This window comes from Haliotis asinina, chromosome 15 (assembly GCF_037392515.1).
Source record: "Haliotis asinina isolate JCU_RB_2024 chromosome 15, JCU_Hal_asi_v2, whole genome shotgun sequence".
Classification (NCBI taxonomy): Eukaryota; Metazoa; Mollusca; class Gastropoda; order Lepetellida; family Haliotidae; genus Haliotis; species Haliotis asinina.
Window position 1 is genome coordinate 24,414,728 of NC_090294.1, and position 27,818 is coordinate 24,442,545.

The window sequence follows — 27,818 nt, forward strand, 5'->3', positions numbered from 1 at the left end:
ACTTAAACACTGCTAATGTTATCACTGGTTCTTCATAATTATTTTTAAAAATCCACAGCAACAGATTGTGGCTCCATGTCCAAAGCATTTTTATTCCTCATTGAATCCTGTCTATCAATTTACTATTTATAAGATCCTAAAATACATAAACATATCTAATATGGCTGTTCAAAATCACATCAAACCTTATGTAGCAGTAGATTAAAACATTAAACTATTTACAAGATGAAAAATACATAAACGCAACCAAAACATATGTAGCTTATAATCACTTCATACATTCTGCAGCGGCAGATTCATAGTGTCCAAAGCTTGTGACATGTTTATCACTGGATATTGACATAATTATCATCATAGAATCAATTACTGCATGATACCCGCTCACTACAAGATTCTCAAAAACATAAACACAGCCAATACATCTATTTCTCTTCACAATCACCTCACATTGAGATTATGGCTCTATGTCCACAGCTGTTTTCATGGTCTATCTTGTCTAACTGTCCATTATTGCTCAAATAACTGAAGCAACCACCGGACGTTTTTATATGATCCATTAATTCACGAGGAGAGTCAATACATTTATGTTTTTTTATAATCACTTCAAACAGTTCTTCATTAATGGACATGGTCAAAAAGGTCCGGTGTGTACAACATTAATTTGGTAAAGGAAGTGAATACATACATGGTTCGTCATAATAACCTCAGTCATTCTATGGCAGTAGATGAGTTCATTGGCTTTTAACTTTATGCAAGGAATGACATGCAACTCAGTTCAGTCACATTCAAACTCAATGCTAATGTATATGAAACATGTACAAGATCATTATATGATAAACAAAATCACAATCACAACAATCAATGTTAAACCACATTTCTGCAGCAGCTGGTAAAAGGTCCATGTCTTTATCAATCTTCTGTCATATGATGCTGACAGTTGTTGCAGTTTACCACAGAATGTATGAGCAAACCAAACAACATCAACATACAAAATACAATATATACAGCTGCATTAACCACATGTACGCAGTTAAAACGTAATAGTTCTTCCTAGCAGTTTTAACTTCATTAAAACTACTTCTACAAGGGTCCATACATGCAATATGGCAATAAGATAATGGATTGATGCAACAGAAAGACATGGAAGCTACTTTGGCCACAGGACCATTAACTTTCTTGACAAGAATTTGGCGCAATCAGTATTACTGTATTTCAATCAGTATGTAACATATCAATTCTAAATCTATTCTGTACATTTCTGTAACCACATTTCAGTCCTGTGTTCAGCTCATTTGTTTAGCACTGTTGTTATGCTCAATATTCTTGGGATATTGATTAAACAATCTGTCATTGATACTTGTGATACAGAGGATCACTCAGTCTATCCTAAACATCTACTATGGAAATGATCATTTTACATATGAATATGAATTATCATTAATATTTTCACAGTTCTTTCATGACGACTCTCTGCAGGAATATCTGCAAAGATATGAGAAGCATATGATATAGTTCATAATTCTATTTGTGACAGAAGATTCACGCTAGTATAAGGTACACATGTACACTATCCATGATAACTGTTTATGGTGGATAACTACATAGTCAGTATATGCATGTTTCACAAGGATTTGATATTAGTAAGGGACCACATTTTCAAAGAGTCGGAAACACATTCTGCATATTTATCCCTGTTACCGACCCTGTGATTTTTCACATAACATGTCATTTCCACCATGTTCAAGTTCAACTGATATCTGTTGACTGTCTGAAAATTCATCATACAATGTTTCCCTCTGGAATAAAAATGTGTGACTTTACCCTCTATCAACCCTTTGATGCATATCACAAAATTAAAATATCACCAAAGGAAACAATAGCTGTACATGTACATCAGTCATGCCTCATGAAAGAACATGATATTATTCAACTGAGTGTGAAAAAATAGGAAATTATTTCCTGAATACTACTGACTACATAACATATTTCTGCAACTGATAATACTCACAATATACTTTAACAATCATTAAAAAGCCGATTAAAATCACAGCCATGGCAACTACTCTTTGCCAAGAAATGTGTAACTATCTGTATACATCAATGAAACCTTAAAACATCACATCATCACTATTAATTGTGTGATATTGATGATGGTAACTGGAAAATAGATTTTGTATCTCGGTTGTTGCTGACACGATTCTTCCTTTCTGATCTCAAACATATCGTACATGTACTCCTCATAAAACATTGTTTAATGCTTTGTTAAACAACACATACAGGAGACATACATGTTAGTAATTCAAATGCTTCAAAGTAACATCTGTACATCTGTGTATGGTTTACATGTGAGGTACAAATAGAATACAAGTCTGTCATGTGAGCTGTCAGTCAGCTCCTCCTCCTCCTCCTGTGTGTTCCAGCCTATACAAGGGTTGAGCCAGTTGCCCCCAGATCCTCCTCTGTGACACCCTGGTCAGCCAGCTCCTCCTGAACTCTTCTCAAGTAATCAGCATCAGGGTAGCCATGACTGAATAGGAAATTACGTACAATTAAAACGGATAACTTGCTCAAATACTTTGACAAATATTTCTGAAATGGTTGGCTTTCATTACTACTAATACCAAAATTCTGTGAAATATCATTAGGTCTTCAGACGAATATCTGGACGACCTACTGTTATTATCCGAATATTCTTCTTCTTATTATTATTATTTGTACGGATTTTGTGCCAGCTCTCCTGGCCTAACCACTGGGCAGATTTTGATGAAAGTTTCAGGGATGATAGTTTGTATGCTGAAATTTATATGATGAAAAAAAATCCCGAGTTCCGGCATCCGGTGAGGGCAGATAACACAAAATGTGATTTTCTTCCACCCCGAATAACTCTAAAACTATAAGAGAATCAAATTTTCAAGCAATATAGACGACATCATTCTCCATCGATTCAATACGTAACGGAGGTTGGCCGTCATGATAGATTTTCCGCCATTTTGAAAAAAAACCCTGCAATTTTCGCAGATTTTAGCATTTTGACGGTGTCTGTCTTTGAAAATCTTCTCCAGAACAGCATATAGCACAATCGAGTTTGAAAGCCCATACCCTGGAAAACTTGAGTTGTTCAAGGCATCTTGATATCTTAACTAGTTTCGGAGATATCATCCTTGAAAGTTGGTCAAATTTTCCGAAGCGCGTTTTCGTAGGGTTCATAAAAATGTCATAACTCTGCGAAAACACGTTGGATTTCATCGTCTAAGGGACCAAACTGTAGCTACTTGAATGGGCAACATCTTCTCTTCACATTATGGTTATGTAAAAATCAATACTTACGTCACAATTACGACGGAAACACAATTATCGCATTTCCAGCCAGAATCAACTCAAGTTTTAACAGAATGTTCCCGCGCCGCACTGACAGAGATATCTATTTTTGACGCCGCTATGGCACAGTCAAATTAGAACTCGAGTTTCTCTTCACCTGCATTACACTGGCCTAGCACTGAATGTTCACAGAAATACATGAGCGTTAAGGAAATAGTCGATTCTGTAACGGTGAGTGACTTGAGATTTACGCAATAGTCCAGCTATGTGGCAGCGGTCTGTACATGATCGAGTCTGGACAAGAAAATCCAGTGATCAACAGCATGAGCATCGATCTGCACAACTGGGAACCTTTCACAGGCCATACCTCCGCTGTTTTAGGTCTACAATCAAAACAGTTAGTGTTCTGGATATCTCAGGCTCTGATCTTTCCAGTAGTTTGTATATTGTTTTATGCTGCACTCAGCAGTATTCCAGCTATATGGCTGCGGTCTATAAATGATCCTGTCTGGACCAGACAATCCAGTGATCAACAGCATGAGCATCGATCTGCGCAATTGGGAACCTATGACAGGCCGTACCTCCTCTGTTCTTCTGTCTACAATCAAAACAATTAGTGTTCTAGAAATGTCAGGCTGATTAACTAGTCTTTCCAGTAGTTTGTATAGATGACTGTGCCTTCTTCTTTGTTTTTCTGAATTTGGGAATTTTGTTGAATCAGGGCCAAGTTAATTTTTAAAAAAAAAACCCACTGTAATGAATGATCCAGATGGCGTCCAAAGAAACTGTTAAAGTGAAGATAGCCACGGTTGGTGTGTGTGGAAAGTCTGAAGACCGTCAGTATTGCCCTTGAGGCAACCCTAGTTAATTATTGGTGTTACTGGTTAAGACCTTATACCTCATCACAAAGTTTGGATATGATATCACACCAGGGAATGACACTGTCATTCATGTTACTAATGTCACATTTTTTTCTTTTCTATACTGATTATTCAAGGTCAGCATTGTTTGAATTGAAAATTAAAGACATTATAGTAAATGGCTGCTTTAGGTGTATGGGGAAGACATTACTTTAAATATGTTTCCAAAACATGATTAGATATTTACAAGAAATTTGGCTTGTTAAGCTGATACTTCCAATCGGCTTCACACAGCTCCAGAAGCAGTATGGGTAAAGTTGCATCATCTTATGAAATAAACATATCATTTCAATCGTATTTCCATCTCTAATAACAAGCAATGCACAACACAGTGACTTACTTTGTTGGACCACCTTCTCTATTTGTCTTGTGATGTATTTCATTCCATGTGATGCAGCTATCAAAGCCCATAGTAACAGACCTGCCAATAGTGAACGTCAGGCGTCTCTTCCAAGCCACCTTCAGCAGAGACAGGACCTTCTGTCCTTCAGCATTACCTGGTAGGTAAGCTGTACGAGTGATGCCCTTATACCACTTCCCAGGATCTGGATGTTCTTCCTGAAGAATGAACTACCTTATGAATTCAACAAGTAATCCACTGCCAAGGAGCACATTCCCATTTTATAACTGGACCATGCTTCTGCAGGTGACCTAAGTCCCCCCATTTCATAAAAATCTTATCAGAATGTATCAGGTAAAGCCATGATACTAACACTGGACCTCTAGTGCGTTGCAAAGTTTGCTTGTAAGCAACAGATAAATTCGAAATTAACATGCTTTGCTTAAAATCAGTAGACATGCTCTTTTTGTCACAAAACTAACGATGGTACTGTTGTGCTGCATTAGGCAACAAACACTTTCTCTTTAATGTACCCTTTTACATAGATATTTGTACCACTGTTTCGACATTTATGCTCAATATAGGTATTTAAACAGTTATAATCTGGTACTGACAATTTAAAAAAATATGGTATGCAACTGGATAGCTGTTAACATGTCAGAACTATACTCAAAACATATGGATTTCAACTGATTTGTGAATGCTGTTACACAAATGAGGTCAAAACTCAAAGAAACAGTAAAATATCAGATTCACGTTATACTCAGTAGAAACCAAACTGTACATGGGCCCTTGATTGAAAATATATATGATAACTGAATATACTGAATATATTTGAATTCAAATTTTACAAACCGTTTGATTACCACTACTGAAGTGATATGTGATGATGATAGTGCCGCATCCTTTAAATCCAGGAAGATGACTGTAACGGTCAAATCTATCTGTCATGGATCCAAGTGGCATGTTTCCTCTGATCACACCACACTTCATCTTGCACACTGGGCAAACTGCCTTGATTTTGAAACATTTGTCAACACACTGGCTACAAAACTGATGACCACACTTCAGCTTCACTGGATCAGGCATCTCATTGCAGCATATGACACAGTCTTCCCCTACTGATAATTCTGTGTCTGTACTGTTCATTGTTGTAGCTGTAAGTCCACATGAAGAAAGATACTGCTGCAACTTTTCTGTCAAAGCATCTACAACTTGTTTCTGCTCTTCTACAATTTGGACATGTAATGTTGTCTTTCTCTCATGTTGATCCAGTTCTATCAGGTGATCAACTATTGTTTCAATAAACGTGAGCTCCGCATCACCACGAGCTGAAGACAAAACATGCACTGAGAAACCAGGCCCATAGAAAGCATACTGTTACATATCTGAAGTGATAACAAACTTGCACTAGCATTGAGAGGGCATTATACTAACACCGTAGTTTGGAAAAGCTAGAGGGTCATCACTGGAAATGCAGTGATGGTTGGAATCTAGAAAGAAACACATGAAGAGGTATGTGGGGCGATCAAAAAGTAGTCAGGATCAACTCGAAAAGGATACAAATGCAACTGTTTTTATGTCTTGTTTTCAACATATCTGTCACCCGCAAGGAATTGGTTTTGTTATGTTCCAGCATCACAATAATCTTTAGAAGTATATATAAAAACAGATCATCAAACTTATTCAAAACGGGTAGATTTCTTCTGTCATATACTCAGTAATTGCGACTAAAGTTTTGTTTAGATGGAACAGTGAAACTCTGGCACCACTCTTCAGAGGTAGAAAGAGGAGGGAGGAAGCTTTAGGCTGTCTTAGCTTCATAAAAGTGGCATCATGATCAAACACTTACTTTGGATTGGAAACTCATATTTTACTCAAACATTCTTTAATTAGGAACTAGCACTCTTGGCCTGAAGACAGTGTTTGCAACATTTTAATTTACCAGCTGGCCATCAGCGCCTGCTGCTTATCTATCAAAAGAAATACTACATGTGTAACAGACACAGCTAATTGTCAAAACATTTGTGTACTACATCTCAGCTGCTAGGGTGTAGGTGGGAAACCTCATGTTTTTCCAAACATTTGTCATCCACAGAACGATTTGGTTTGTTTGTTTGTTATTCAACGCAACACGCAGCAATATTCCAGCTATATGGCAGTAGTCTGTAAAATAATCAAGTCTGGATCGGACAATCCTGTGATCAACAGCATAAGCACCGATCTGAACAAATGGAATACAATGACAATGTCAACTAAGTCACAGAGTCTGACTTTGTGAAGATAGGGGTTAGAATTAGTCTTCAGCTATACATGCTTGTCGTAAGAGGCGATTTACGGGAAGTCTTCAGTCCCCATGCTTGTCGTAAGAGGCGATTTACGGGAAGTCTTCAGTCCCCATGCTTGTCTAAGAGGCGATTTACGGGATTCACCTGATCCTGTAAATCGCCTCTTACGACAAGCATGGATAGCTGTAGACTAATTCTAACCCAGATCTTCATAAAGTCAGAACTAAGTTGAAGATGATGATGACATACATTATAGAAGGGAGGTTTTCCTGCCTTAAAAAGCTAAGAAGTTTAATGTTGATGTTCAGTAATATCTTGTGTGACAGCCATTTTTGAGTAGATGATAGCGAGGAGATGATTTTTTATTCCAGCCAGATTACAGGATTTATGGCAATGATGTAATAAAGGTAGGGGATCTGAAAGTATTAACTGTTTAGCATAAATGGAAGAAGTCACTAATTAGATTTAGAATATTTTTTCAGAACATTAGCTTTTGCAAACATGAAATAGTACATTCCTTAAGGTATTCCGTATATGATTTTTCAGTATGCGAATATATTCAGCATCCTAGTATCTTCAGTGGCTATTTCACAGACATTGAAATACAAACAGTATCATTCCTACAAAAATAAGTGAAAATGGACTTACCTGATGGAGGTTTGACCAGTATCAAGCTAGTCAAATTGTGTTTCACACAGTTGTCAAAGGCTTTTTTCAGGCACTTTGAAACATCTTCTTTTGTTGGTGATGTATGTGCTACTGCAAAGATCACATGCTTCTGTGGCAGAGATCCCCCAGTCCCTTCAGCTATTTCACCCCATCCTTTATAGCTCTTATAAGCATTACGTCTGCCTCTTCTGTACGAATCACCTCCTGCACCATCCATCAGCTTTTGTAGGGGGCTTGTTGTACTGAAACCAGTGTCTACCCATGACAGGATACTATCTGCTTCAATTTTCAGTATGTTATCTCTTACAATTCTCAAGGAGACACTTTCCCTTTTACCCAGCCATTGTAAGCCAACATTCTTATCTTTTTCCTTTAGCTCTTTGGGGGTTACTTCCGAAGTGATGACTAATGCTGATGTACTGGGGTCAAGACATTTCATGATGAATGCTCTGTCCTTGGCAAGCTTCTCCTGATTGACTGGTTGAGTCCAACTCTTCTGCAGCTCTGCTTGGATGATATTCACCATAACGTCTGTGACATCAACAAAGTGGACTTCTTTCAGGGATCCCCTCTGTATGGCTGTGTCAAAGCTCTTCAAGGCACGGACATACATCTTCGCACAGGACTCTTTAGGAACTCCAAAAATTGCTGAAAAAATACAAGCAGAGATCATATGACAGAAACCTATAAAATGAACACAGTTCTTGGATGCTGCACACCTACTTTGCGCAAAGTCTTGTAAAGTCTTGCTAATAGATATCCCCTTCACATTGCCAGTACCAATCTGGTTCATGACCTCCATGTAAGTACAATACAGGCATAGCATATGAAACATCAAAAAATCGTTTAAGTGGTAAAGTTTCAATTAACGATATATAAAAATGGTTTTGAAATAAAACTTCTTTGACATGAAAGTTTATATTAGCAATAAGAATTGCTAAAAAGGGTTGATCACAATAATTAATAACTGAACACATAAATATTATGTAAATTTACCTGTATTTAATTGATCAAATTTGTATAATCTCCCACTTTTTGCACTACAGAATCAAACAGAAATGTCACAAATATGACTCCTGGAGGTGTGTAATTCCACATTTTATATGTTTTGTAGTAATTACAATAATGACCATAAATCAAATAATCTAAACAAAACAATTTGGATAAGGACAAAACTCTACTGATGAACAACTTCTTTAATCAGCTGGAATGACGTTTCGATACAGTTTCTTGTATCGTTGTCTCGCAAGTAAGGTTAAAGATTAAAAAAAAGTTGCTCATCCATAAAGTTTTGTCCTTATCTGATTCACCAACTTCTAAACATGCCTTACAAAGGAGTTAAAAACAATTCGGTCTTTGACAGTATTATTTCTATTTAATTTGTAATTATCTGATGGATCAGTGTGGGGTTTGTTCATGTGATACCTCATGTTTTTTAAATACTGTGATTCCATGCAAGGTAATTTCATACTTAGATCATTACAATTCCATACATAGATCATACATAATTATTTGATGTTAATTACATTTTCTAATGAATATACAGAACCATTCTACATTGATGTGTTTACATAGATGATTCACATGTCTCAGCATAGCCTAAATTATGTCTGAGGTCCAGTATGGTTTACATCACCTCACCAACTCCTATAAAAATTCTCATATGGCATATTTCTGAATGTATATATTTTTCCTCTATTTTCAGTTCATCAAAATGTCCATATAATGCTTGAATAATTACATCATACATCATTTTTTATGTTCACAATGATGTAAAATGTACACAATTTCAATTCTGTTGTTTTTTAAACTTTGTCGATTCTGGCAAATACATGGTCATTCATATACACAACATATTACAGGACATCAAACAATTTATAATCTATGACTGCATAGAGAAGAACATATCTTTTACATCATGATTGTTCTAAACTACTGACAGAAGAATAGGAAGTTGTCGATCATGACTATGTTCTCAAAATTTTATAACGGGAAATTTCATTAATCTTTACATTTCACGTAAATGAAATACAGCCATGGCTGGTCAAACGGGGATTAAAATTTGTTAAAGAGCTCTTCTGGAAATCAAAATGCGAAAATGATATGATCTAATTCTTTTGGTATAGCACTTTGTCTCTTATAAGCAAACTGTTTGCGCTAGTTTTTGTGTGTCACTGAAACCTCGTTCCTTCATTATATTCTGAGATAGTTTCAATAAAATTGAGAAAGGTAAATCATCAAAACTTCAAAAGAAAATCTAAGTTTTTGCAAGCATTTCCCAAGAATAAATGATTCCATAAAGTGACTTGTTTAAGTACAAATATTTAAAAAATGTTTCTGAAAACCTCTAAACCTTGAAAAAAGACGCTCTTATAATATGTTACAGACTAATTTCAACTTGATAAAGGAAAGACACTAATTGGTTAACAACTTTTTTGTTATGTTTTTATGTGATGTCACAGATTCTTACACCACTGTCACTTGTGCATGACACAATATAAGACTTTGCTGCATTATGATATAATAAATAAGTTGCCCATCCATTAATATGCGGCCTTTATTATTGCAAATCAATACCAAAGAGATAATGTCATCTTACATGAACTAACTGACGTAAATGCAATGCTCTCAAAAGATCTGTTGACAGCTTCACAAAGACATCTGAGGATGGTGCAGCACAAATCCTCTAGGCACTTCTCCTTGTTGAGATAGTCAATCCACCTGGGACCAACTGCATGGAAAACCCTCTGACACGGTAGATTGCCTGAATTTGTCACTGCAAGATCTGTTACTGGAATGTTTCCCTTCTGTAGAACAATGATGTTCCCTTCATCAAGCAGCTTCTGGCCAGCTGCATTTGCAATGATTCGAGCAACACCTTCAGCATGCGTCAGTTGGTCATTTGCCGCATTGACAATCACATCCACTTTTAAAGTTACTATATTTTCCTTGTAAACCTTCACGGTAAAGTTTCGGGCTTCAGCTGCAGCAGCACCTGATTCCATTACAAATGATGATGTATTTTCACTTTGTTTCACAGAAATTTTCAAGGTTGTATCTGACTGATTTGCAAACCTCCACTTACCATGAGAAGCCACTTTTCCTAGACCTAATTGTAACATTATTCTTTTCTTTGCTCTGGACATTGCATACCAGTCTTCAGCAAACATGATCATCATATGCTTGTCTTCGTCATACTTGATGTACACATCATGCGTATCTGCTGACATGGCTGATTTTTCAACGCCAAGTGCTTTTCGTTTGGAAACCTCAGTCTGGTCTAACACTGACAGGTCTACTGAATCTTGAATCAGTCCTTGAATACGCTGCTGTAATATCAGAGCTTCCTCTTGGTCTTCCTGTCTAGGTATAAACCAAATCTTCTTCTGGTAACTGGGCATTTCCTCAACATCACAGAAACGTTCTAATTCTGCTTTCCCAATGAAATGCGAAACTGCCTCAAAATGTGCATCGGTAACAGTAATGTTTTGGACAGTCTGATGAACACTTTTCTCATATCCTAAGGCAATAGGTTTGGGTTCTGGGTTACTTAGTTGCTCGTGTGCTTTCGATACGGATGAAAAAGAGCCTTCTGCATAAAAATGCTGATTCAAAGAATGTATTTTTAATCCAATTTCTTCAAGATTTCTTTTTATTGAAATCCAGTCCTTGTGTTTAGTGACAACAGGTGTTAGTTTCACCCTGCATATTCCAAAGACCTAAAAGTAAAAAAAAAAACAAGTTCTTATTTTATACTCTGATTGCAAAGCCGACATTAGATCTTACATCCGTGATCTGATGCAGAAGAAGTGGGACTCTCAAGTAGGTATTAATAAATTACATGCAATAAAACACTATATTGGTTACACCTGCTTGGGTTGTCAGTCCAGATTTGAAGAGGTTATGATGCGACGATGTCGCATTGATCACACAAGATACACACACAAATACGTACTAAAAGGTGAGGATTCTCCGTTCTGTATCCCTTGTAATGAAAGAATCACGGTCAAGCATATTTTGCTTCACTATGTTGAGTATTCCATCACAAGGGACAAATCATGAAGGATCTTTTTAACAATACCAGTTCACATTTAATTATTGCATTTTTAAAGGAATTAGATCTGTTAACTGATTTGTAAATAGATAAATATTTCATAATTGGAATATTAAATTAGTAACTCAATTTGTTAGTGGCTGTACCCTCAAAGGGGGTTAAAGTACTGTAAAATTATTGTCCTCCTGAGAGGGTACGTAAGTCTCAAACCAACTGATGTAAATTTAAGTTTTCCAGGTTTTAATTCTAGCATTTTTATCATTTTAATGTATGGCTTATTCTCTGCATACAAGCCAATGGCTGAGGGGATGGTGTAAATCCAGCTAGGGTCCATGCAGGTAGCAAAAGTAATGAATGTCCCCATGGTCCCTAGAGTGGTGATCTACCTTCAGTTGCTGGCAATCTATAGCCCATTTTCATATTGTATAGTTAAACTGTTTTAGATCTAATTACTAGTTTTACATTCTTATCTGTGATTAATTTTACTAACCTTCCTTGACAAGTTTTTACATGCTTTTTATTCATGTGTATTTTCAATTAATCGTTCTCGTCACGATGTGGCTGAAATATTGGCCTAAAATATTGTTAAAATATTTAACTCACTCACTCACTTAAATATATTAAATATAAACAATACATTATCTCTTCTGACTCTCTTCTTGCTTGCAGGCGTTAACTCTACCGGCCCTGAATGAAATCTGTAGGCCCATTTTGATAAAGTCAAACAAATAAAAACATAACAGACTACGCTGCACACAGGTTTACCCTATTTTTGAAAAATCAATTAGTTAAGCATATGGTGCAGATAGAAATTTTTATTTGTTAAAGACTGTTGTGGACATTCCCAAGTGCAAAGCCCTGAAATACCATAAATCGAAACTGAAAGTTATCGTAACCTGATGGACCATGAATGATTCGCGACCGTAATGAAAACATTGTGGGAAAGATTCCTGTTGTAAACAAGAAAACTTTTAGATAATTTACTGAGGGTCACAAGGGCCTGCAAATATTTGAAACTGCCGACCCGATACAACAACAACCGGCGCTGGGCCTCTGGGCCGGCAACGATTTCGATGCTGGTGTGGTGATCTCGTACCTTCAGTTGCTGGCCCATTTTTATATTGCATTGTCCTCTATACTTAAACTGTTTTAAATCTAATTACTAGTTCCACATTCTTCTCTGGGATATTCTGGTTAGTTTTACTGTCCTCCATTGACAGGTTTTTACAATATGCAATTACTTAATATGTATTTTTGTAATTAACCGTATTCGTCACGATATGGCTGAAATATTGCCAATGTGACGATAAATTTTAACTTACTCACTCACTCACTGACAATAGTTCCAGTTAATATACTAGGCAAACTGTGCATACAAAAAGTCAAAATCTAACTTTACCTAACTTGTGTAGACACGTAAGGATTTAAACTCAGAGATTAGTGACATGGATCCAACATGTATGCACGTCCCCCGTTCCGTGGTTTCGTCCTTGAGACGTGCAACACGTTGTTGCACGTGCATTCGGTGTAGAGAAACAGAACATATGAATGCCATACAATACTGTAGTTTGGAAAGCTCAACCCCTGCCCTTGCGATCGTTGAAAAAATTACACGGCTACTGAAACGCATAGCATGCCAAGGCTAACGTCTGCACAACGTCATGAGGCCACTCATTCTAAGTAAAATTTAATGCTGTGATATTTATCCTGTAAGGTATGATATCATTCTGAGTTTGTAAAACTTATATTTTAGTGGACATCTAATGATTAAGTATATCAAATGTTCTTTTGATATTCGCATAGTGCCCGGGACTTGTGCCGAGGAAAGACTTCCACCTGTATCCCCACTTAAATTTCTTTCTGTGCAATCACCTGAATATATCTTACACACCTGATAATGATGAGTTTTAACATGTTTCTTTAATTGTATCTGAACATATTGAAAAACATATGAAGCTTCAAAAACTGCCTCTCAAAGAATTATTTCCTCAATGTTAAAAAATAGGGGGATGTGGGCGGAAGTCTTACCATGGCCTCGACCTGTCTGTGGAGCTTCATTTCACTGACCAGCAAATACATCAGTGAATACTGAGTTCTATTACAATGTAAAACAGATTTATTAGACAAATGTAGTGTTCTATTGTTATTTGGTTTTTTTTATTTGTTTGTTTGTTTGCTGTTGTTGTTGTCGTAGAGTGCGTGTATAGGAGTGATTGTGTGCAAGGACGATGTTTGATGAGGAATGCGGTATGAAAAAAGAGTGATTTGGGAGGTTGATTGGAAATAGTTTTGTTTTCCATTACATATGTATAATTTTTGCAATAAATCGCATTTATTACATTTCTGCCTTAGCTTTATTCATCTTGTATTGTGACAAAGTCTCCCTGTGAAAAGAAGGTCAAGGTCACCAAACCTGACTGGTGTAGACTGGTGTAAACCTTTGTTATTGTTTTTCTCCCGTGAGTACCCGGATGATATCCCAGAATTTGTGACTGGTTCGTGACCTCTGCTGCGTAGTCCGTATGCGCAATTGAGAGTTTGATTATAGACAGATGAACTAAGGTGAAGTCATTTTCACTTCATTGTATCATGAAAACAAATGAAACACTTTGAAGGTTAATCACCTGCCAGTGGTAGAAATGGTCAAAAACTACATGTATTAGGACGGAAAAATATCGAAGCCAATGTACGTCTCTGTATTTTGTCTCATAACCTTAATTAGTTTATTGTCATATTTGTATGATTTTGAAAATTTATGAAAGAGCACACGGTCTGCTTATACTTATAATAAATTTCTAACGTGACAGCAACATTTATACATTGTATAGATTGCCAATGTGGATCCTATTTGACACACAAACGCGATCTAGTGTGTGTTTTCTCTCATATGGATTCTGCTAAATGCTACAACAAATAAAAAATTTACGTATGATTTTTGCTATGACAGCTGGGCCAGCCCCTCAAAACTATCTCAATATAAAGCTTTGCAATCTTTCAGACTTAAATGAAACAAATGGCTTGCTACGTGCCTGTAGACATCATATTTTAACATGACATGATTAAATATTGAGGTTAAAAACACAGAAAGAGGATCAAATTGGATCAGTCACCATACCATCCAGGCACCATACCATCAACTACACTGCTTTGATATTTTGTTACAATCAGATAATGAATACCATGGATATTTTTAAATATTGGTATATAATGGGCTTCGGGCTACCTGACTGTTTAGGGTGAAGAAATTCGGCAAATGTGATCAGGAGTCCAGTCCCCGTGGTCCTCACGGTCGAGGAAGCGGGTGCTGACCAATTTGAAGCTTGGTTTCGTAATTAGACTGTTGGCGAGAAACATTATTCGCTCCGCATCAGTGCCCCTTTAAGATATTTAATTCGTACGTACACACGAACGGAGCTTAATACTATATCCCTGCATCGCGCTAAACGCGCGGCAGGGATAAAAAAGGCAGGCTTAGCTCTGCACGTAACTGTTCCTCAAAGATCCTTTTTCCTGTGGAAGTCTCTTATGAATCATTTCAGTATCTCTACCTCCTTCTGTCTGACAATGACAAGTTCAGGACATCGCCAAACGTTGGACGGCCATAGCACAAGCAGAATAGGTAAGTGTTCCTCTACCTGGAACTTTCAGCATGAGGCCTCATGGCCAGGGGATTCTTCGGTACCTAACTTAAGGGGAACAGTGTCCAGGTGATAGCAGGCTTAGGGGTGAATTCAGAAGCAGCTTGTTGATGGATTTATTTGTTCTCGCATTACAATGAAAGATGAGGGGGATGCCACAGAAGCATTCGCAACAAGCATCAGATCCAACAAATACTCACACGAATGATACAAAACTGCTAATAGCGAGTCTTCAAAAGTATAATTTTGAATGCTGAAGGGGGGCGGGTGGGAGAGCTTTGTCTCATGAGTCAGAATAAGTATAAAATTTTATCACAAAATTACATATTTTCCTTATCCGGAGTCATGTTTATTGCTTAACGGATCCGATGGAACAGGTGGTGGGTCAGCCACCTAACCGAATTCACTGCCGCTGTCAATTGATACAGTCTGATTGCATACACCCTGGGAATTCTTTATGCGGTATTTTAGTTGTCTAAATGACTAAGTTTGTAAACCACCCTCTCTTAACTCTGTAGATTTTGTGAATTTTATATAATCGGATACTCTAGAACTTCTAGTTACCTCAAAACGATCCATATGTTAAGGCAAGGACTGTTACCGAAACTGCATCTCAACCCGTAAATTAAACTAGGACTGTTACTCAACTGGGTTTACATGACTCATGTGCTGACTTATCCAGTAACACAGGGGAACAAGGACTCTCTGCTGGTGGCAATGGGTGACTTGTCTAGCGTCAGCGGCTCAGCGTGACCAGGTTGAGTCTCTCAATGTTTAGCTGGAATCATAAGTCGTTGTGCCACTCCAAGTGTAACGAACTGGTGGATGCCTGAAATGTCTCGTAGGTAGTTGTTAGTGGTCAGGTCATATTTCCCAAAGCAGCCTTCAGATATATAAGTGATATCGAGTGATTCCCACTAAGAGCGAAACGCTAATGCTCTAACTTCGTGTAGGTTTGAGGCTTCAGGTGGAGCCAGTCCAACTGACGACACTGATCCAGAATGAGATCTTGGTTTGAGAGATTCCCACACTCATGGCGGGTGATAGTAGAATAAAGCGAAGTTCAACTTTCTCCTTCTTATTGCTGTCCGTTGTAAGTAATTATATAAATTCACAAAGCTCTTTCTGGACAAAGGGACAAGTCCCCTGCATCAAGTTGTCCGAGGACTGATGATAACGCTGGTACGTGGAACTGACCATCTGGTTGACCAGGTAGTTGATTCTTATCTATTAAGTCCCATCATGGTGGACTCCAGTATGTTCTGTTGTGTCGAAGTCGAAAGCATGTGTTTATGACATTCTCTCTGCTGTAGCTAAAGCGAGGAGAAATATCTTTTTGTCTGAGTGAATGATTCAAACGATGTGTCTGTCGTTACAGTCGTTGCTGTTGAGGTGTTGCAGCACTATGGCGAGGTCCGATGCTGGGGCTCTACAAGTCTGCTGTTGATACTCTAGTTTAAATGATCTCGAGATCGACAAGTTCAGGTACTTTGGTTAATTTAAAACCCGTTTTCATAGTGATATCTGAGCTGATCAGAGCCAAATATGTTAAAAGTGTAGAAGTTCACATGTCTAATCGACTGAGATGGTATAGACATTCTGCTACATCATAGACGTGTAACTTTCACAGCCGAGAATCCTTTATGTGTAGCACACTAATCAATGTTTTCTTTTTTCCATTTAAAATCATACAGGTTACGAATAGAAATTTCAAATATAGTGTGATTGCCTTCGCAGACCTGAAGAATATTCACACTTACATGTTGCTTGGAGCCAGAACCCTGCAAGGCTGCCATGAGGTAGTTTTGTGTGAGGGTGGATCAGTAGATTCTGCCAGTTTGATAGATCTAGTGTTAGTTCTCCTTTGACGTCAGGAAACCAAGTTCTCGGTGGCCAACAGGGCGCGACCAAAATCAGTTGTAGTGCTTTAGTCTGGGCGATCCTGCGTGGTGTCTGAGGTAGTAGAATCGGTGGTGGTAATGCGTAAGCACTTAGTCCTTCCCATGGTATGGCAGGAGCGTCCAGTGCTTAAGCTTGTGGATCTGTTACTGGTGAGACGAACGTTGCAATTTGAAGACTGAAACATATTGCAAACAGATCTATGAGAGGACGGCCATGATCATAATTAATTATCTGCTGAAATGTTTCCGGGTGTAACATCCACTTCGTAGGAGATGGACGTCTGCTAATATGTTTTTTGCTCGTGGACTGTGGCATCAGTTGAGATTGTCTACAAGTCTGAATAGCTGTGATGATCTTTTTTAGCCTTGTAGGTCTATGTAAAACACTACTGTCAAGTTGTTTGTGTGAATCAAGAGAACTTGACTTCTCAGTAACATGTGCCCGGTGTTGAATTGATTCGATAACTGCCTTGAATCCTAGTTGAATTTCTGTGCATTTTCAACCCATTTGGGGACCAAACTAATAATATAACCTTCTCATTGAAGTGTTTTCCTCATCCCTGCAAAGAGCTGTAGAATGAATGTCGGCTCTTACAAGTTCCATCGACTAAGTTCAACTTTTTTGTCCACCAAAGGAGATATTCTTTCAGATGCTGAAGGAATGAGTATCACCTGTCGGCTGTCTTTAAAAGGTGTTGAATCAGACGTAATCGGAGTCCTCCCCTGCATGAGGAGCCTCAACAGTTTCTGTGAATCGCTTATCAGTAGCGGTCTGTATGCTCGCCCACCGTTCCTCTGGGACTACAGTGCCCTTCTTTGTGGTTGGCAAACTTGATTCCGAGGAACTGCAATTCCTCCGATGGGTCTAATTGGGTCGTAAATTCTAGCTGATCTTTGAAATGCTCTGCCAGCTGATGCGCCTGAATGCCGTCGTCAAGGTAGATGGATAAGGTGCTGTGAGCATCCATCTGCACATTTGGGTGAGTGAGTGAGTTTAGTTTTACGCCGCATTCAGCAATATTCCAGCTATATGGCGCCGGTCTGTAAATAATCGAGTCAGGACCAGATAATCCAGTGACAAACAACAGGAGTAGCGATCTGCGTATTTGGGAACCGATGACATGTGGCAACCAAGCCAGCGAGTCTGACCACCTGATCCCGTCAGTCACCTCTTACAACCAGCATAATAGCCTTTTATGGCAAGAATGGGTTGCTGAAGGCCTATTCTACCCCGTATCTTCACGGGTCCACTGTCTGCTTTGGTCTGATGAGCATCTCTGCTGTCCCGGAAGACTTCTCGACATGTTGGTCTCATGCTGCCGTCAAATAATGTAGATGCTGCGCAAGGTTGACACAACAAGAACTTATAATAGTCTTGCTAGATGAGAGCAGTCCTTGTCGATCAAATAAGGTCAATCCTGCCGATGTAGACACCAGATGATCTGACATGAACTACTTATCTTTATTTTGCGTGAGGAGTGCTGATAATATCATTCTCTCTGTCTCTCTCTATCTCCGTTTTGGGGTTCTGAAAGGTGTTGATTAAGGCTTCGTTGAACGTGTATCTAGCAGTAGTATCTAGATTAGCCACCTTCCTATCTTCCACTTTGTAGCTATGACACTTGGGAGTCCATTAAACTCGTCGTCAATCTCTAGCGCACTGACGAACGGTTCCATACTAGGTAGAGAAAATGTCCTGGCATTAAATGCTAACGTATGGTGACCTTGAAGTCTAGCTCCATTTGCGAATGCTGACTTGAGGTTTGACGAAAACTGAGGTATCAGCTCTGTTGGTGGGATCGTAAAAAGTATCTAAATTCTCATTCACAATATGATATGCCTCGGCCAAGTTCCAGGTGCGAATTGGCAAAGACACCGGTACACGATCTGTTATCCACATCGGTGGACTGTTGATTCTCCAGTAAACGTTGCTGTATGGCTAAGTGTACTTGTCGTGTAATACTAGCCACAAAAGTTCCAGTCCACTGATGGGTACCTCAAAGTTAATGGGTTCGAGCAAGTCTGCAATGTAGTCAATGTATTTCGCTGATGACGACTATGAGGTGACGATATGTGCTGTTGAGAGTTTGAAACTGTTCCTCAGATGTCTCTGGCGGTGGAGCTAAAGTAGATTTGTTTTCGAACTCTTTCACAAACTCTTGGACACAGCAGTAGCCCGTGGCGAAGGGCACTGATTGTCAGTAGACTCTCGGGCCCCTAACGTCTCAGATGAAGAACTGCTATGAGACGAATGTTTTCTCTCAGATGACGAGGTTTAAAGCTCGATTAATGCTTCTGCGAACTAGAGTTCATGTCCCTTACAGGCGTAGCAGTAAACGTAAATGTAAAGCTGACATGCCAAATTCGGTAAACAAACATTTACAACAGAGTGTAAAATACAGAATTTAGTAGACCTTTACATAATATAATACATCATGATAAACCCAAACCAAATTTAGAATAACAGGGCTAAAAACCCAAGGACATACACCACAAAAAGGACCCATATGACCACCCAACCGTCTGCTTGGGCGATGAAGGAGCGGTGAGAGCTGGACTTGGGCCACATGGGACCGTTATGGCAGGAGAAGGGAGGCTACTCTCGTGGGTGAGTGATGTTCCCTTTCAGGGGACTGGAAAGGATACAAGTTTCGGCTTAAAGGTTGAAAGAAGAACGGCGATAAGCAATAAACATGAGTCATGATAAGGAAAAAATTGAAAATGTTAACTATGAACTGAACATTTACATATACCATAATAATAATGTCAGTTATTCAATTATTGCTTTTTATAAGAATTAGATTTGCTATACGACTTGTAAATAATTACGTGTTTTATTATTGGTAGTTTAGATTGGTAACTGAGATGATAGTGGCTGTGACCTCAAAGTGGGTTGAAGTATTGTAAAATTATTGTCCTGCTGAGATGGTACGTAAGTTCCAAAACATTTGAAGTAAATTTAAACTCACCAGTATTTTAGACGTAGTATTCTTGTATTTTAATTGTGGCTAACATTTCTTACAATCGTCAGCAGCTGAAGGGATGGTGTAAATCCAACTAGGGTCCATGTAGGTAGCAAAGGTACTGTAAGTCCCCATGGTCCCAAGTCTGGTTATCTACCTATTGTTGTTGGCGATCTATAGCCTGATTTTTATATTGTATTGTCCAAATAGTGATAGTAGTTTTAACTTTCCATACTAGTTTTTATTTCAATTGTGATATTCTAGTTGTTTTACTGTCCTTCGTCGACAGGTTTTATAACATACACATAGTCTTTTTTCCATAGTACAACCAGTGCCAATGCAACATTATTCATGAACTTACGTTTGTAGAAGGGGTCTCCGGTTCAAATGAGGCCAATGATTCCTTTACAGAAGTTGCATCTGGAACAAAGAATATGAATTGGTTACAAGGCATAAGATGCTGTATCTATGCATGATTTCACCTCCAGGCAGCTATTACAGTAAATTTCAATGAACGTTTTATAGCCATTATATACTGATGATGATCAGAAGAATCTGAGAAGTACAGAAAGCTATTCATACCTCCAGAACCTGATAAATAAGGTATGATCATATAAAGGAATACTCACCCTGAAGGGTTTCCATGGGTCTTGATAAAACGCCAGCATTGGTCATCAATGTTTCTATCTGAGAAGCGTCTTGTGGCACGAACATGATGTCTAGCATGGTTTGTTCAATACCCAGCTGCAAACTGGTAGGTGCACCGATCAGTGATTCCAGAGTCCTGTTTATAGCAGGATACATCTGTAGCATCTCAACAATGTCAGCCTTCTCTTTGGCCTGTGCAAAATATGTGTCAGTAGAGTCTATAAGCGCTAAAGTCTGGTCAGTAGATTCCATGCTCTTTTGGAGAATGGATAACAAACGGGCACTTCTTTGTTTTACATCAGTCATCAGTTGCTGTCTTCTCGTGTCCAAATTGGTCTTGAAGTGATCAAACATGGTGTTAATATCTGATAAAGATTTTTCCCTTGTGTCTTCAATATGCTTTTCTTGGCATTTTAACTGTTTCTTATTGTTTCTTAAACGATCTGCATGGCTATGAACTTCAGCGAGTTTGGTTTCCAGTTGTGTCTTCTTTGCAGCTGACGCCTCTTCCAGCTGCTGCAAATCATGACCTTTGTGGCCCAGAACTGTACAGGAGACACAACATAGCTTCTCTTCTGTTGCACAGTAGAATTCAAGGTTGTGTTTCGGGTGTTTAGGACAAAAATGGCTTTTTGAAAATGAAGCTATTGGCTGGTCAATGAGATCCCCAAGAGACATGATGACATGATCTCTGCTAAGCCGATGGCGTCTGTGTACAAAGTCACTGTTGCTGTGACATTCTTGACATCGTGATACAGCCTCATTCCTCTCAGGACACTCACTGCAATGGGCCTTCTTATCCTGCTTGATCTGCAAGAACTCCACCAGTTTGTCCCTCAGGCCATCGATCTCAAGTGTGTCAGCCTGTCCATGGACGTTTTGGACTTGGCGACATAACGGACATGTGATCTGACCTTTCCCCTCCTTGTCGAGCAGTTGCTGAAGACACTGTGTACAGAAGGCATGGAGGCAGGAGTGGAGGAGACGAGGACGTCGGTCAGTCTGGTTGAAATGTTCCACACAAACGGGACATTCCAGGAATGTGTCTTTCAGGCTTCCAACATCTACCTTTTCTTGAGGTTCAGACATCCTGTAAGAAAAAGCAAAGATACTAGCTATGTGTAAGTAGGTAAACAAGACGAAACTTTCTGTTCAAATGGTTCCTCACAATGCTAAGCTGGTCATTTTCTGAACTGCATAATTTCGGGATAGACCTATTTTTTCGCAATCATTTATTCATGTGGCAATAATATACATGGAATTGCAACAGTGATCTCGATATGTACTCGATAGTCGATCACCACTCCGATGACCACCACTATCACCACTGTAATCAATTCTTATTTTGACCACTTCAGGTATAATCAATACCTCTTCATACTCATCCCTGACATTATCATTTATATGTCTGTCAAGACAGCCATCATTACCAACAACCCTAACACCACCTCCACAAGAATCATCTCTATGTCTGTCAAGACAGCCATCATTACCAACAACCCTAACACCACCTCCACAAGAATCATCTCTATGTCTGTCAAGATAGCCATCATTACCAACAACCCTAACATCATCTCCACAAGAATCATCTCTATGTCTGTCAAGACAGCCATCATTACCAACAACTCTAACACCACCTCCACAAGAATCATCTCTATGTCTGCCAGGACAGCCATCATTACCACCAACCCTAACACCACCTCCACAAGAATCATCTCTGTGTCTGTCAAGACAGCCATCGGATACCAACAACTCTAACACCACCTCCACAAGAATCATCTCTATGTCTGTCAAGACAGCCATCATTACAATCAGCCTTAACACCACCTCCACAAGAATCATCTCTATGTCTGTCAAGACAGCCATCATTACCAACAACCCTAACATCACCTCCACAAGAATCATCTCTATGTCTGTCAAGACAGCCATCATTACCAACAACCCTAACATCACCTCCACAAGAATCATCTCTATGTCTGTCAAGACAGCCATCATTACCAACAACCCTAACACCACCTCCACAAGAATCATCTCTATGTCTGTCAAGATAGCCATCATTACCAACAACCCTAACATCATCTCCACAAGAATCATCTCTATGTCTGTCTGGACAGCCATCATTACCAACAACCCTAACACCACCTCCACAAGAATCATCTCTATGTCTGTCAGGACAGCCATCATTACCACCAACCCTAACACCACCTCCACAAGAATCATCTCTATGTCTGTCAAGACAGCCATCATTACCAACAACCCTAACACCACCTCCACAAGAATCATCTCTATGTCTGTCAAGACAGCCATCATTACAATCAGCCTTAACACTGACTGTCCAGTTAATATACTCTCTTTCTTTTACTCTTACATGTTCTAGATTAATGTTTTCATTTCATTATTTCACAGTTTTATGAACACTTAAAACCTATCCTTATATACAAATACTGCTATTTATTGCCCCGGTGGTCAATGTATGGGTAGTTGCATATTAATCTCGTACGTCACAGGAGTGTCGAATCGCGTTGACCTGTGTCGTAACGACTTGACCTTAGACTCTAACTATTTGACTGGATAACCGAGACCTCTCATTTACGTCATGTTGTGACGGAACTACTTTTCCATTCATAAGAAACACGTGAATTCATTCATTCTACAATATTGTGGGAATGTAAACATTGCGAATGTTGCCGTGTCGCTGTTTAATTGTGAGTCGAATTGAGGCATTACATCCATTTTAAAAACATAAACACAATGTTTGCACCAGTGATGTTATCTGAGTGAAGCAACTGCAAACCAAGAAACGGGGTGCTACGGAGTAGCTTACAATGGGAGGCTCTTCGAGGCAATGGACACTGACATCCATCGTGAAGAGGGGCAGACGTAGTGACGTCATGCTAAAAGTGTACAACAGTAGAACGTTCTTACGCAACCGGTTTCTGTTTGAAACCATAAAAATAACAAAAATACGTTAATATACCTTTCACTAGGCCAGATACCATAGTCAAAACCTTAAATGGTTCATACTCCAATAATCATGAACTGATTTAAGCAAATTATCTGGAACTATTAAGCAAAATATTCGACATCAAATGGATCGATCCTCCTACAGTTTGTTTACAGGGCCGGTCATGGGGTCGAAGATGCACCCATTTCTCTATTGCATAAGATCTATATTCATCTAGAAAATTCAAAATCTTATGTAAGAATCCTGATTGCGGACTCCTCATCTGCTTTCAACACAATCCAGCCACATTTGATGGTAAGAAGATTATTCAGCATGGACGTAAATAGTGACATCTTCAAGTGGGTTGAGGCCTTAATTGACCGACCTCAACCTATTCAGGTCAGTGCAATGCTTTTATGCGGTCATTCACACTTTTTAAATGAATGTTATTAAATTCTACCTTCTGGCCGCTGTTTCAAAATCAAGCATTAAAAAACTAATAGAGCTTCAAATCATTTGTCCCATACACAATAAAAATAGTGAAATCTAAGATGAGGCACGGGTGATTATTATATCATGTACTTTGATTGTTATAGGTCACATGAAGCCATAAAAATCAAGTCTAATTAAAACACATTTATCACTTATTCATGACATATCATATACATTGCTGCTTTTATAAAAACAAATAAACACAATTATAAGCGTACAATCGCGATTCAAAACTGCAATATTTTGTATTTGGGCTTACTTCACCCGAAACGAAGCCCTCGGGAGACCGAACCCAGTCATAGCGGGTGGATATGCACTCAGGTGTAACGACGGCTTCCGATTGGCTGTTTCATTTGCTGATATGCTGAGGGTTCATTGTGTGTACAGAAAGATGATCTGTTTGATGGGCATTTTAGAAGTATAGCCAGTCACAAGAAAGTAAGATTCTTTATGGATAACAACTTCTTTTTGTGGTCTTGATGCGTCTTTTCAGTATGGATTCATATACTGTTGTCAAACAAAATCACATACACGAAAAGAAGTCGTTATCCATGAAGAATGTATATAGAGATGTTGGGTTTGGAAAATACATGTTCTCTGAATTTGCGCTCGATCCAATAAAAAATCATGTCAGTAGAGATGGTAAACAACTGCGTGGCTGGAATCTGTCATTCGTCCAAGTACAAAGCAGGACTTAAAACTGACAAGAGTTTGCACCAGTTTCCGTCAGATCCACTCATCCGAAAAAATGAATGTAGTTTGGTTGCAACCCACAGACATAAAAACATGTCATGTGTATCACACGTGCCTAATTACATAATTTGGCAGACAAGGGACTCGGGTGCACGAGTCATATATCAACTTATTTTTTTATGTCGTATAGTCTGGTAGGTGTTAAGCTCAAATTGCACGTGGCCAATGATTGAAGCTGTGTATTGCATGTTGTCTTTAGCAGACAGGCAGACAGACATATAGGTGTGAATAAACCAGACACTGAGCTTTCTCTGTGACAAAGACTGCTTACCACAACCAACAAGTTGTTTTACGTAACGAGTAGATTATTTACTTGTTTGTGTACACAACCAAGATTAGACTACTGCTCACGATACTGTTTCAAGCTCCGCGAACCTATTCACTGCGTATGCGTTCTGGACGCAGCGCAGCACAGCTGTTGAAACCAGTTTTTCCCCCAACGCTGGGGGAAATTTAGTGAAACGTTTGAACTCCGATTTCGCGGGCTTTTTATTCATCGTTTTTTTTTCAATTTTATAGGTTGAATTGGCATTTTTTCTAATTTGTTTCGGTAAGTGCATACCGAAAGGTACCAGAATCTGCAAAGTTGTGTTTTACGTTGCATGTGACCTTTATGATTCATCATTATATTCTGATTAGTTTGATATTGTGTATGTATACTTTAAATCATGTGTTTTTATATGCTTTTATTGGCACCTTGAATACAAGACAAATTTCCTGAACATGTTTAAAACGTTCTTTCTCTTCTATCTCTTCTATTTCCAAGTTTTCTGAAATCACTAAGTCTTCTGTTTCCTTTATCCATAATGTCTTTAGGTGTTCGTAGGGAGACCTAGTTATCACAAAATGCCATCACATTCAATCACTTATTTCTTCAGTTTGGCGTGGAAAGGGTGGGGAAGGCATGTAAAGAATGATAATTATATAAAGTAGGGGATGGCAGTATGAGATGATAACCCAAATACAATTCTAATACCCCACCGCGCTCGATCGTTTCTAAACTGATTCCCATAATACGACAAAAAAAATCCCTACTTTCTCTTTCGGTTTAATTCCTGATTGTTATTGCAAATAGTAATCTTTCATTGTTCACGTTTGTTAAACAAACAACCTCGATGTGGGTACATGCATGTATGAACTTGGAACTATTTACTGCGATAACACTTTGACACCCATCCATCAAGTCCTGCGAGTTACATCATATTCATTTACCAAGTGCTAGGTTGAGGCGGATATCAAACAGGTTCATTATGTTGCAATCCGAACTAATATACTCTGACATGTGGCATTTTGTGTGTCATATTCACTTGTCCAGTTCCTTCCATACCCTTACCTGGTGTGGCACACACCCTGTGTAGTAGGTGGTCCGTTCTACACAACCGAACGAGGAGGACGAACGTTTGTCCTGAAAGTGGTGGACATTACCTGGACTTATCGGGCGACAGGTTACAGGGAGATAACTCTTGCATCAAAGCAGACATTCATACCTGTGCGCGTTCTATCCTGTGCTGCACATTGAGAACTGAATTGTGTTATTTTCTGACACTGATCAACTGATTTACTTTGCTATCTACCAAGATAGGTCGGTGGTTAGATAAGCTAGTCACTACATGTAAAATGACATGAATATGGAACAGTTACTATTGTGGGATATTGAAACCAGGAAACACATGGAATTGCAACAGTGATCTCGACAGTTGTGCACCTGGTTCATTATCAAAACTGAAGTGACAGGTAACTCGATAGCGACACCATCACCACATCGATGACTATTACTAGCTACACTGTTGTTCTTCCTAACTTCAACCACTGCTACAGCCATAACCAACACTACATCATAATCATCACCCCCGCAGTCTTCACAATCATCATCATTACAATCAACCACCACGTACACCACGTGCACCACATCCACAAGACTCATCCCTACAACTGTCAGCACAGCCATCATTACCATCTACCTTAAAAGTGACTGTCAGTTTAAGATAAAAATGTATCGCCCATTTCTTCTACGCTTATATGTTCTGTTTGAATGTTATAATTTCATAATTTCACAGTTTTATGAACACTTAAAAAGATATCATTATATACAAGTGTTGCATTTTTCCTGAACATGTTTAAAGGTGTTCTTTCCATTCTGTCTCCATTTTTGAAATCGCTAAGTCCTCTTTTTCTTTAATATCGGCCTTTAGGTGTTTGTAGGGAGGCGTGGTCATCACAAAATGTCGTCACATTCAATCACTTATTTCTTCAGTCTGGCGTGGATGGGGTGAGGGAAGGCATGTAAAGAATGATAAATATATAAAGTTGGGGATGGCAGTATGAGATGATAGCCCAAATACAATTCTAATGCCCCACCTCGCTCGATCGTTTCTAAACTGATTCCTATAATACGCCAATAAAATCCCTACTTTTTCTTTCGGTTTAGTTCGTGATTGTTATTGCAAATGGAAGTCTTTCCTTTGTTCAAGTTGCTTTCATGAACTTGGAACTATTTACTGCGATAACACTTTGACACCCATCCCCCAAGTCCTGCGAGTTACATCATATTCATTTACCAAGTGCTAGGTTGAGGCAGATATCAAACAGGTTCATTATGTTGCAATCCAAACTAATTTACTCTGATATGTGGCATTTTGTGTGTCATATTCACTTGTCCAGTTCCTTCCATACCCTTACCTGGTGTGGCACACAACCTGCTTAAATGGTCCCTTCTACACAATCGGATGAGCAGGACGAACATGTGTCCTGAAAGTGGTGGACATAACACCGACTTATCGGGTGGCAGGTTACAGGGAGATAACCCTTGCATCAAAGAAGAAATTCACACCTGTGTGCGTTCTATCCTATGCCGTACACCTGCGCTGAGAAGTGGATTCTATTATTTTCT

General features: G+C 38.8%; 1 protein-coding gene across 2 annotated transcripts; it reads right to left on the minus strand.

The window, feature by feature from the left end:
- Window positions 1-504: 504 nt before the first annotated feature.
- On the minus strand, window positions 505-27,628 carry LOC137265575 (uncharacterized). Of its 2 annotated transcripts, none has more exons than XM_067800995.1 (8): window positions 27,608-27,628; window positions 20,721-21,829; window positions 20,453-20,511; window positions 10,135-11,254; window positions 7,515-8,183; window positions 5,434-5,909; window positions 4,579-4,796; window positions 505-2,527 (listed from the first exon to the last, which is right to left on the minus strand). In XM_067800995.1, exons 2-8 carry the CDS (start codon window positions 21,826-21,828, stop codon window positions 2,422-2,424), a joined length of 3,756 nt encoding a protein of 1,251 aa, XP_067657096.1. In that variant the 5' UTR covers window position 21,829; window positions 27,608-27,628; the 3' UTR covers window positions 505-2,421. The 2 variants fall into 2 exon arrangements, with proteins under 2 accessions (XP_067657096.1, XP_067657095.1); XM_067800994.1 differs by lacking the exon at window positions 27,608-27,628 and adding an exon at window positions 26,262-26,386.
- Window positions 27,629-27,818: the final 190 nt, after the last annotated feature.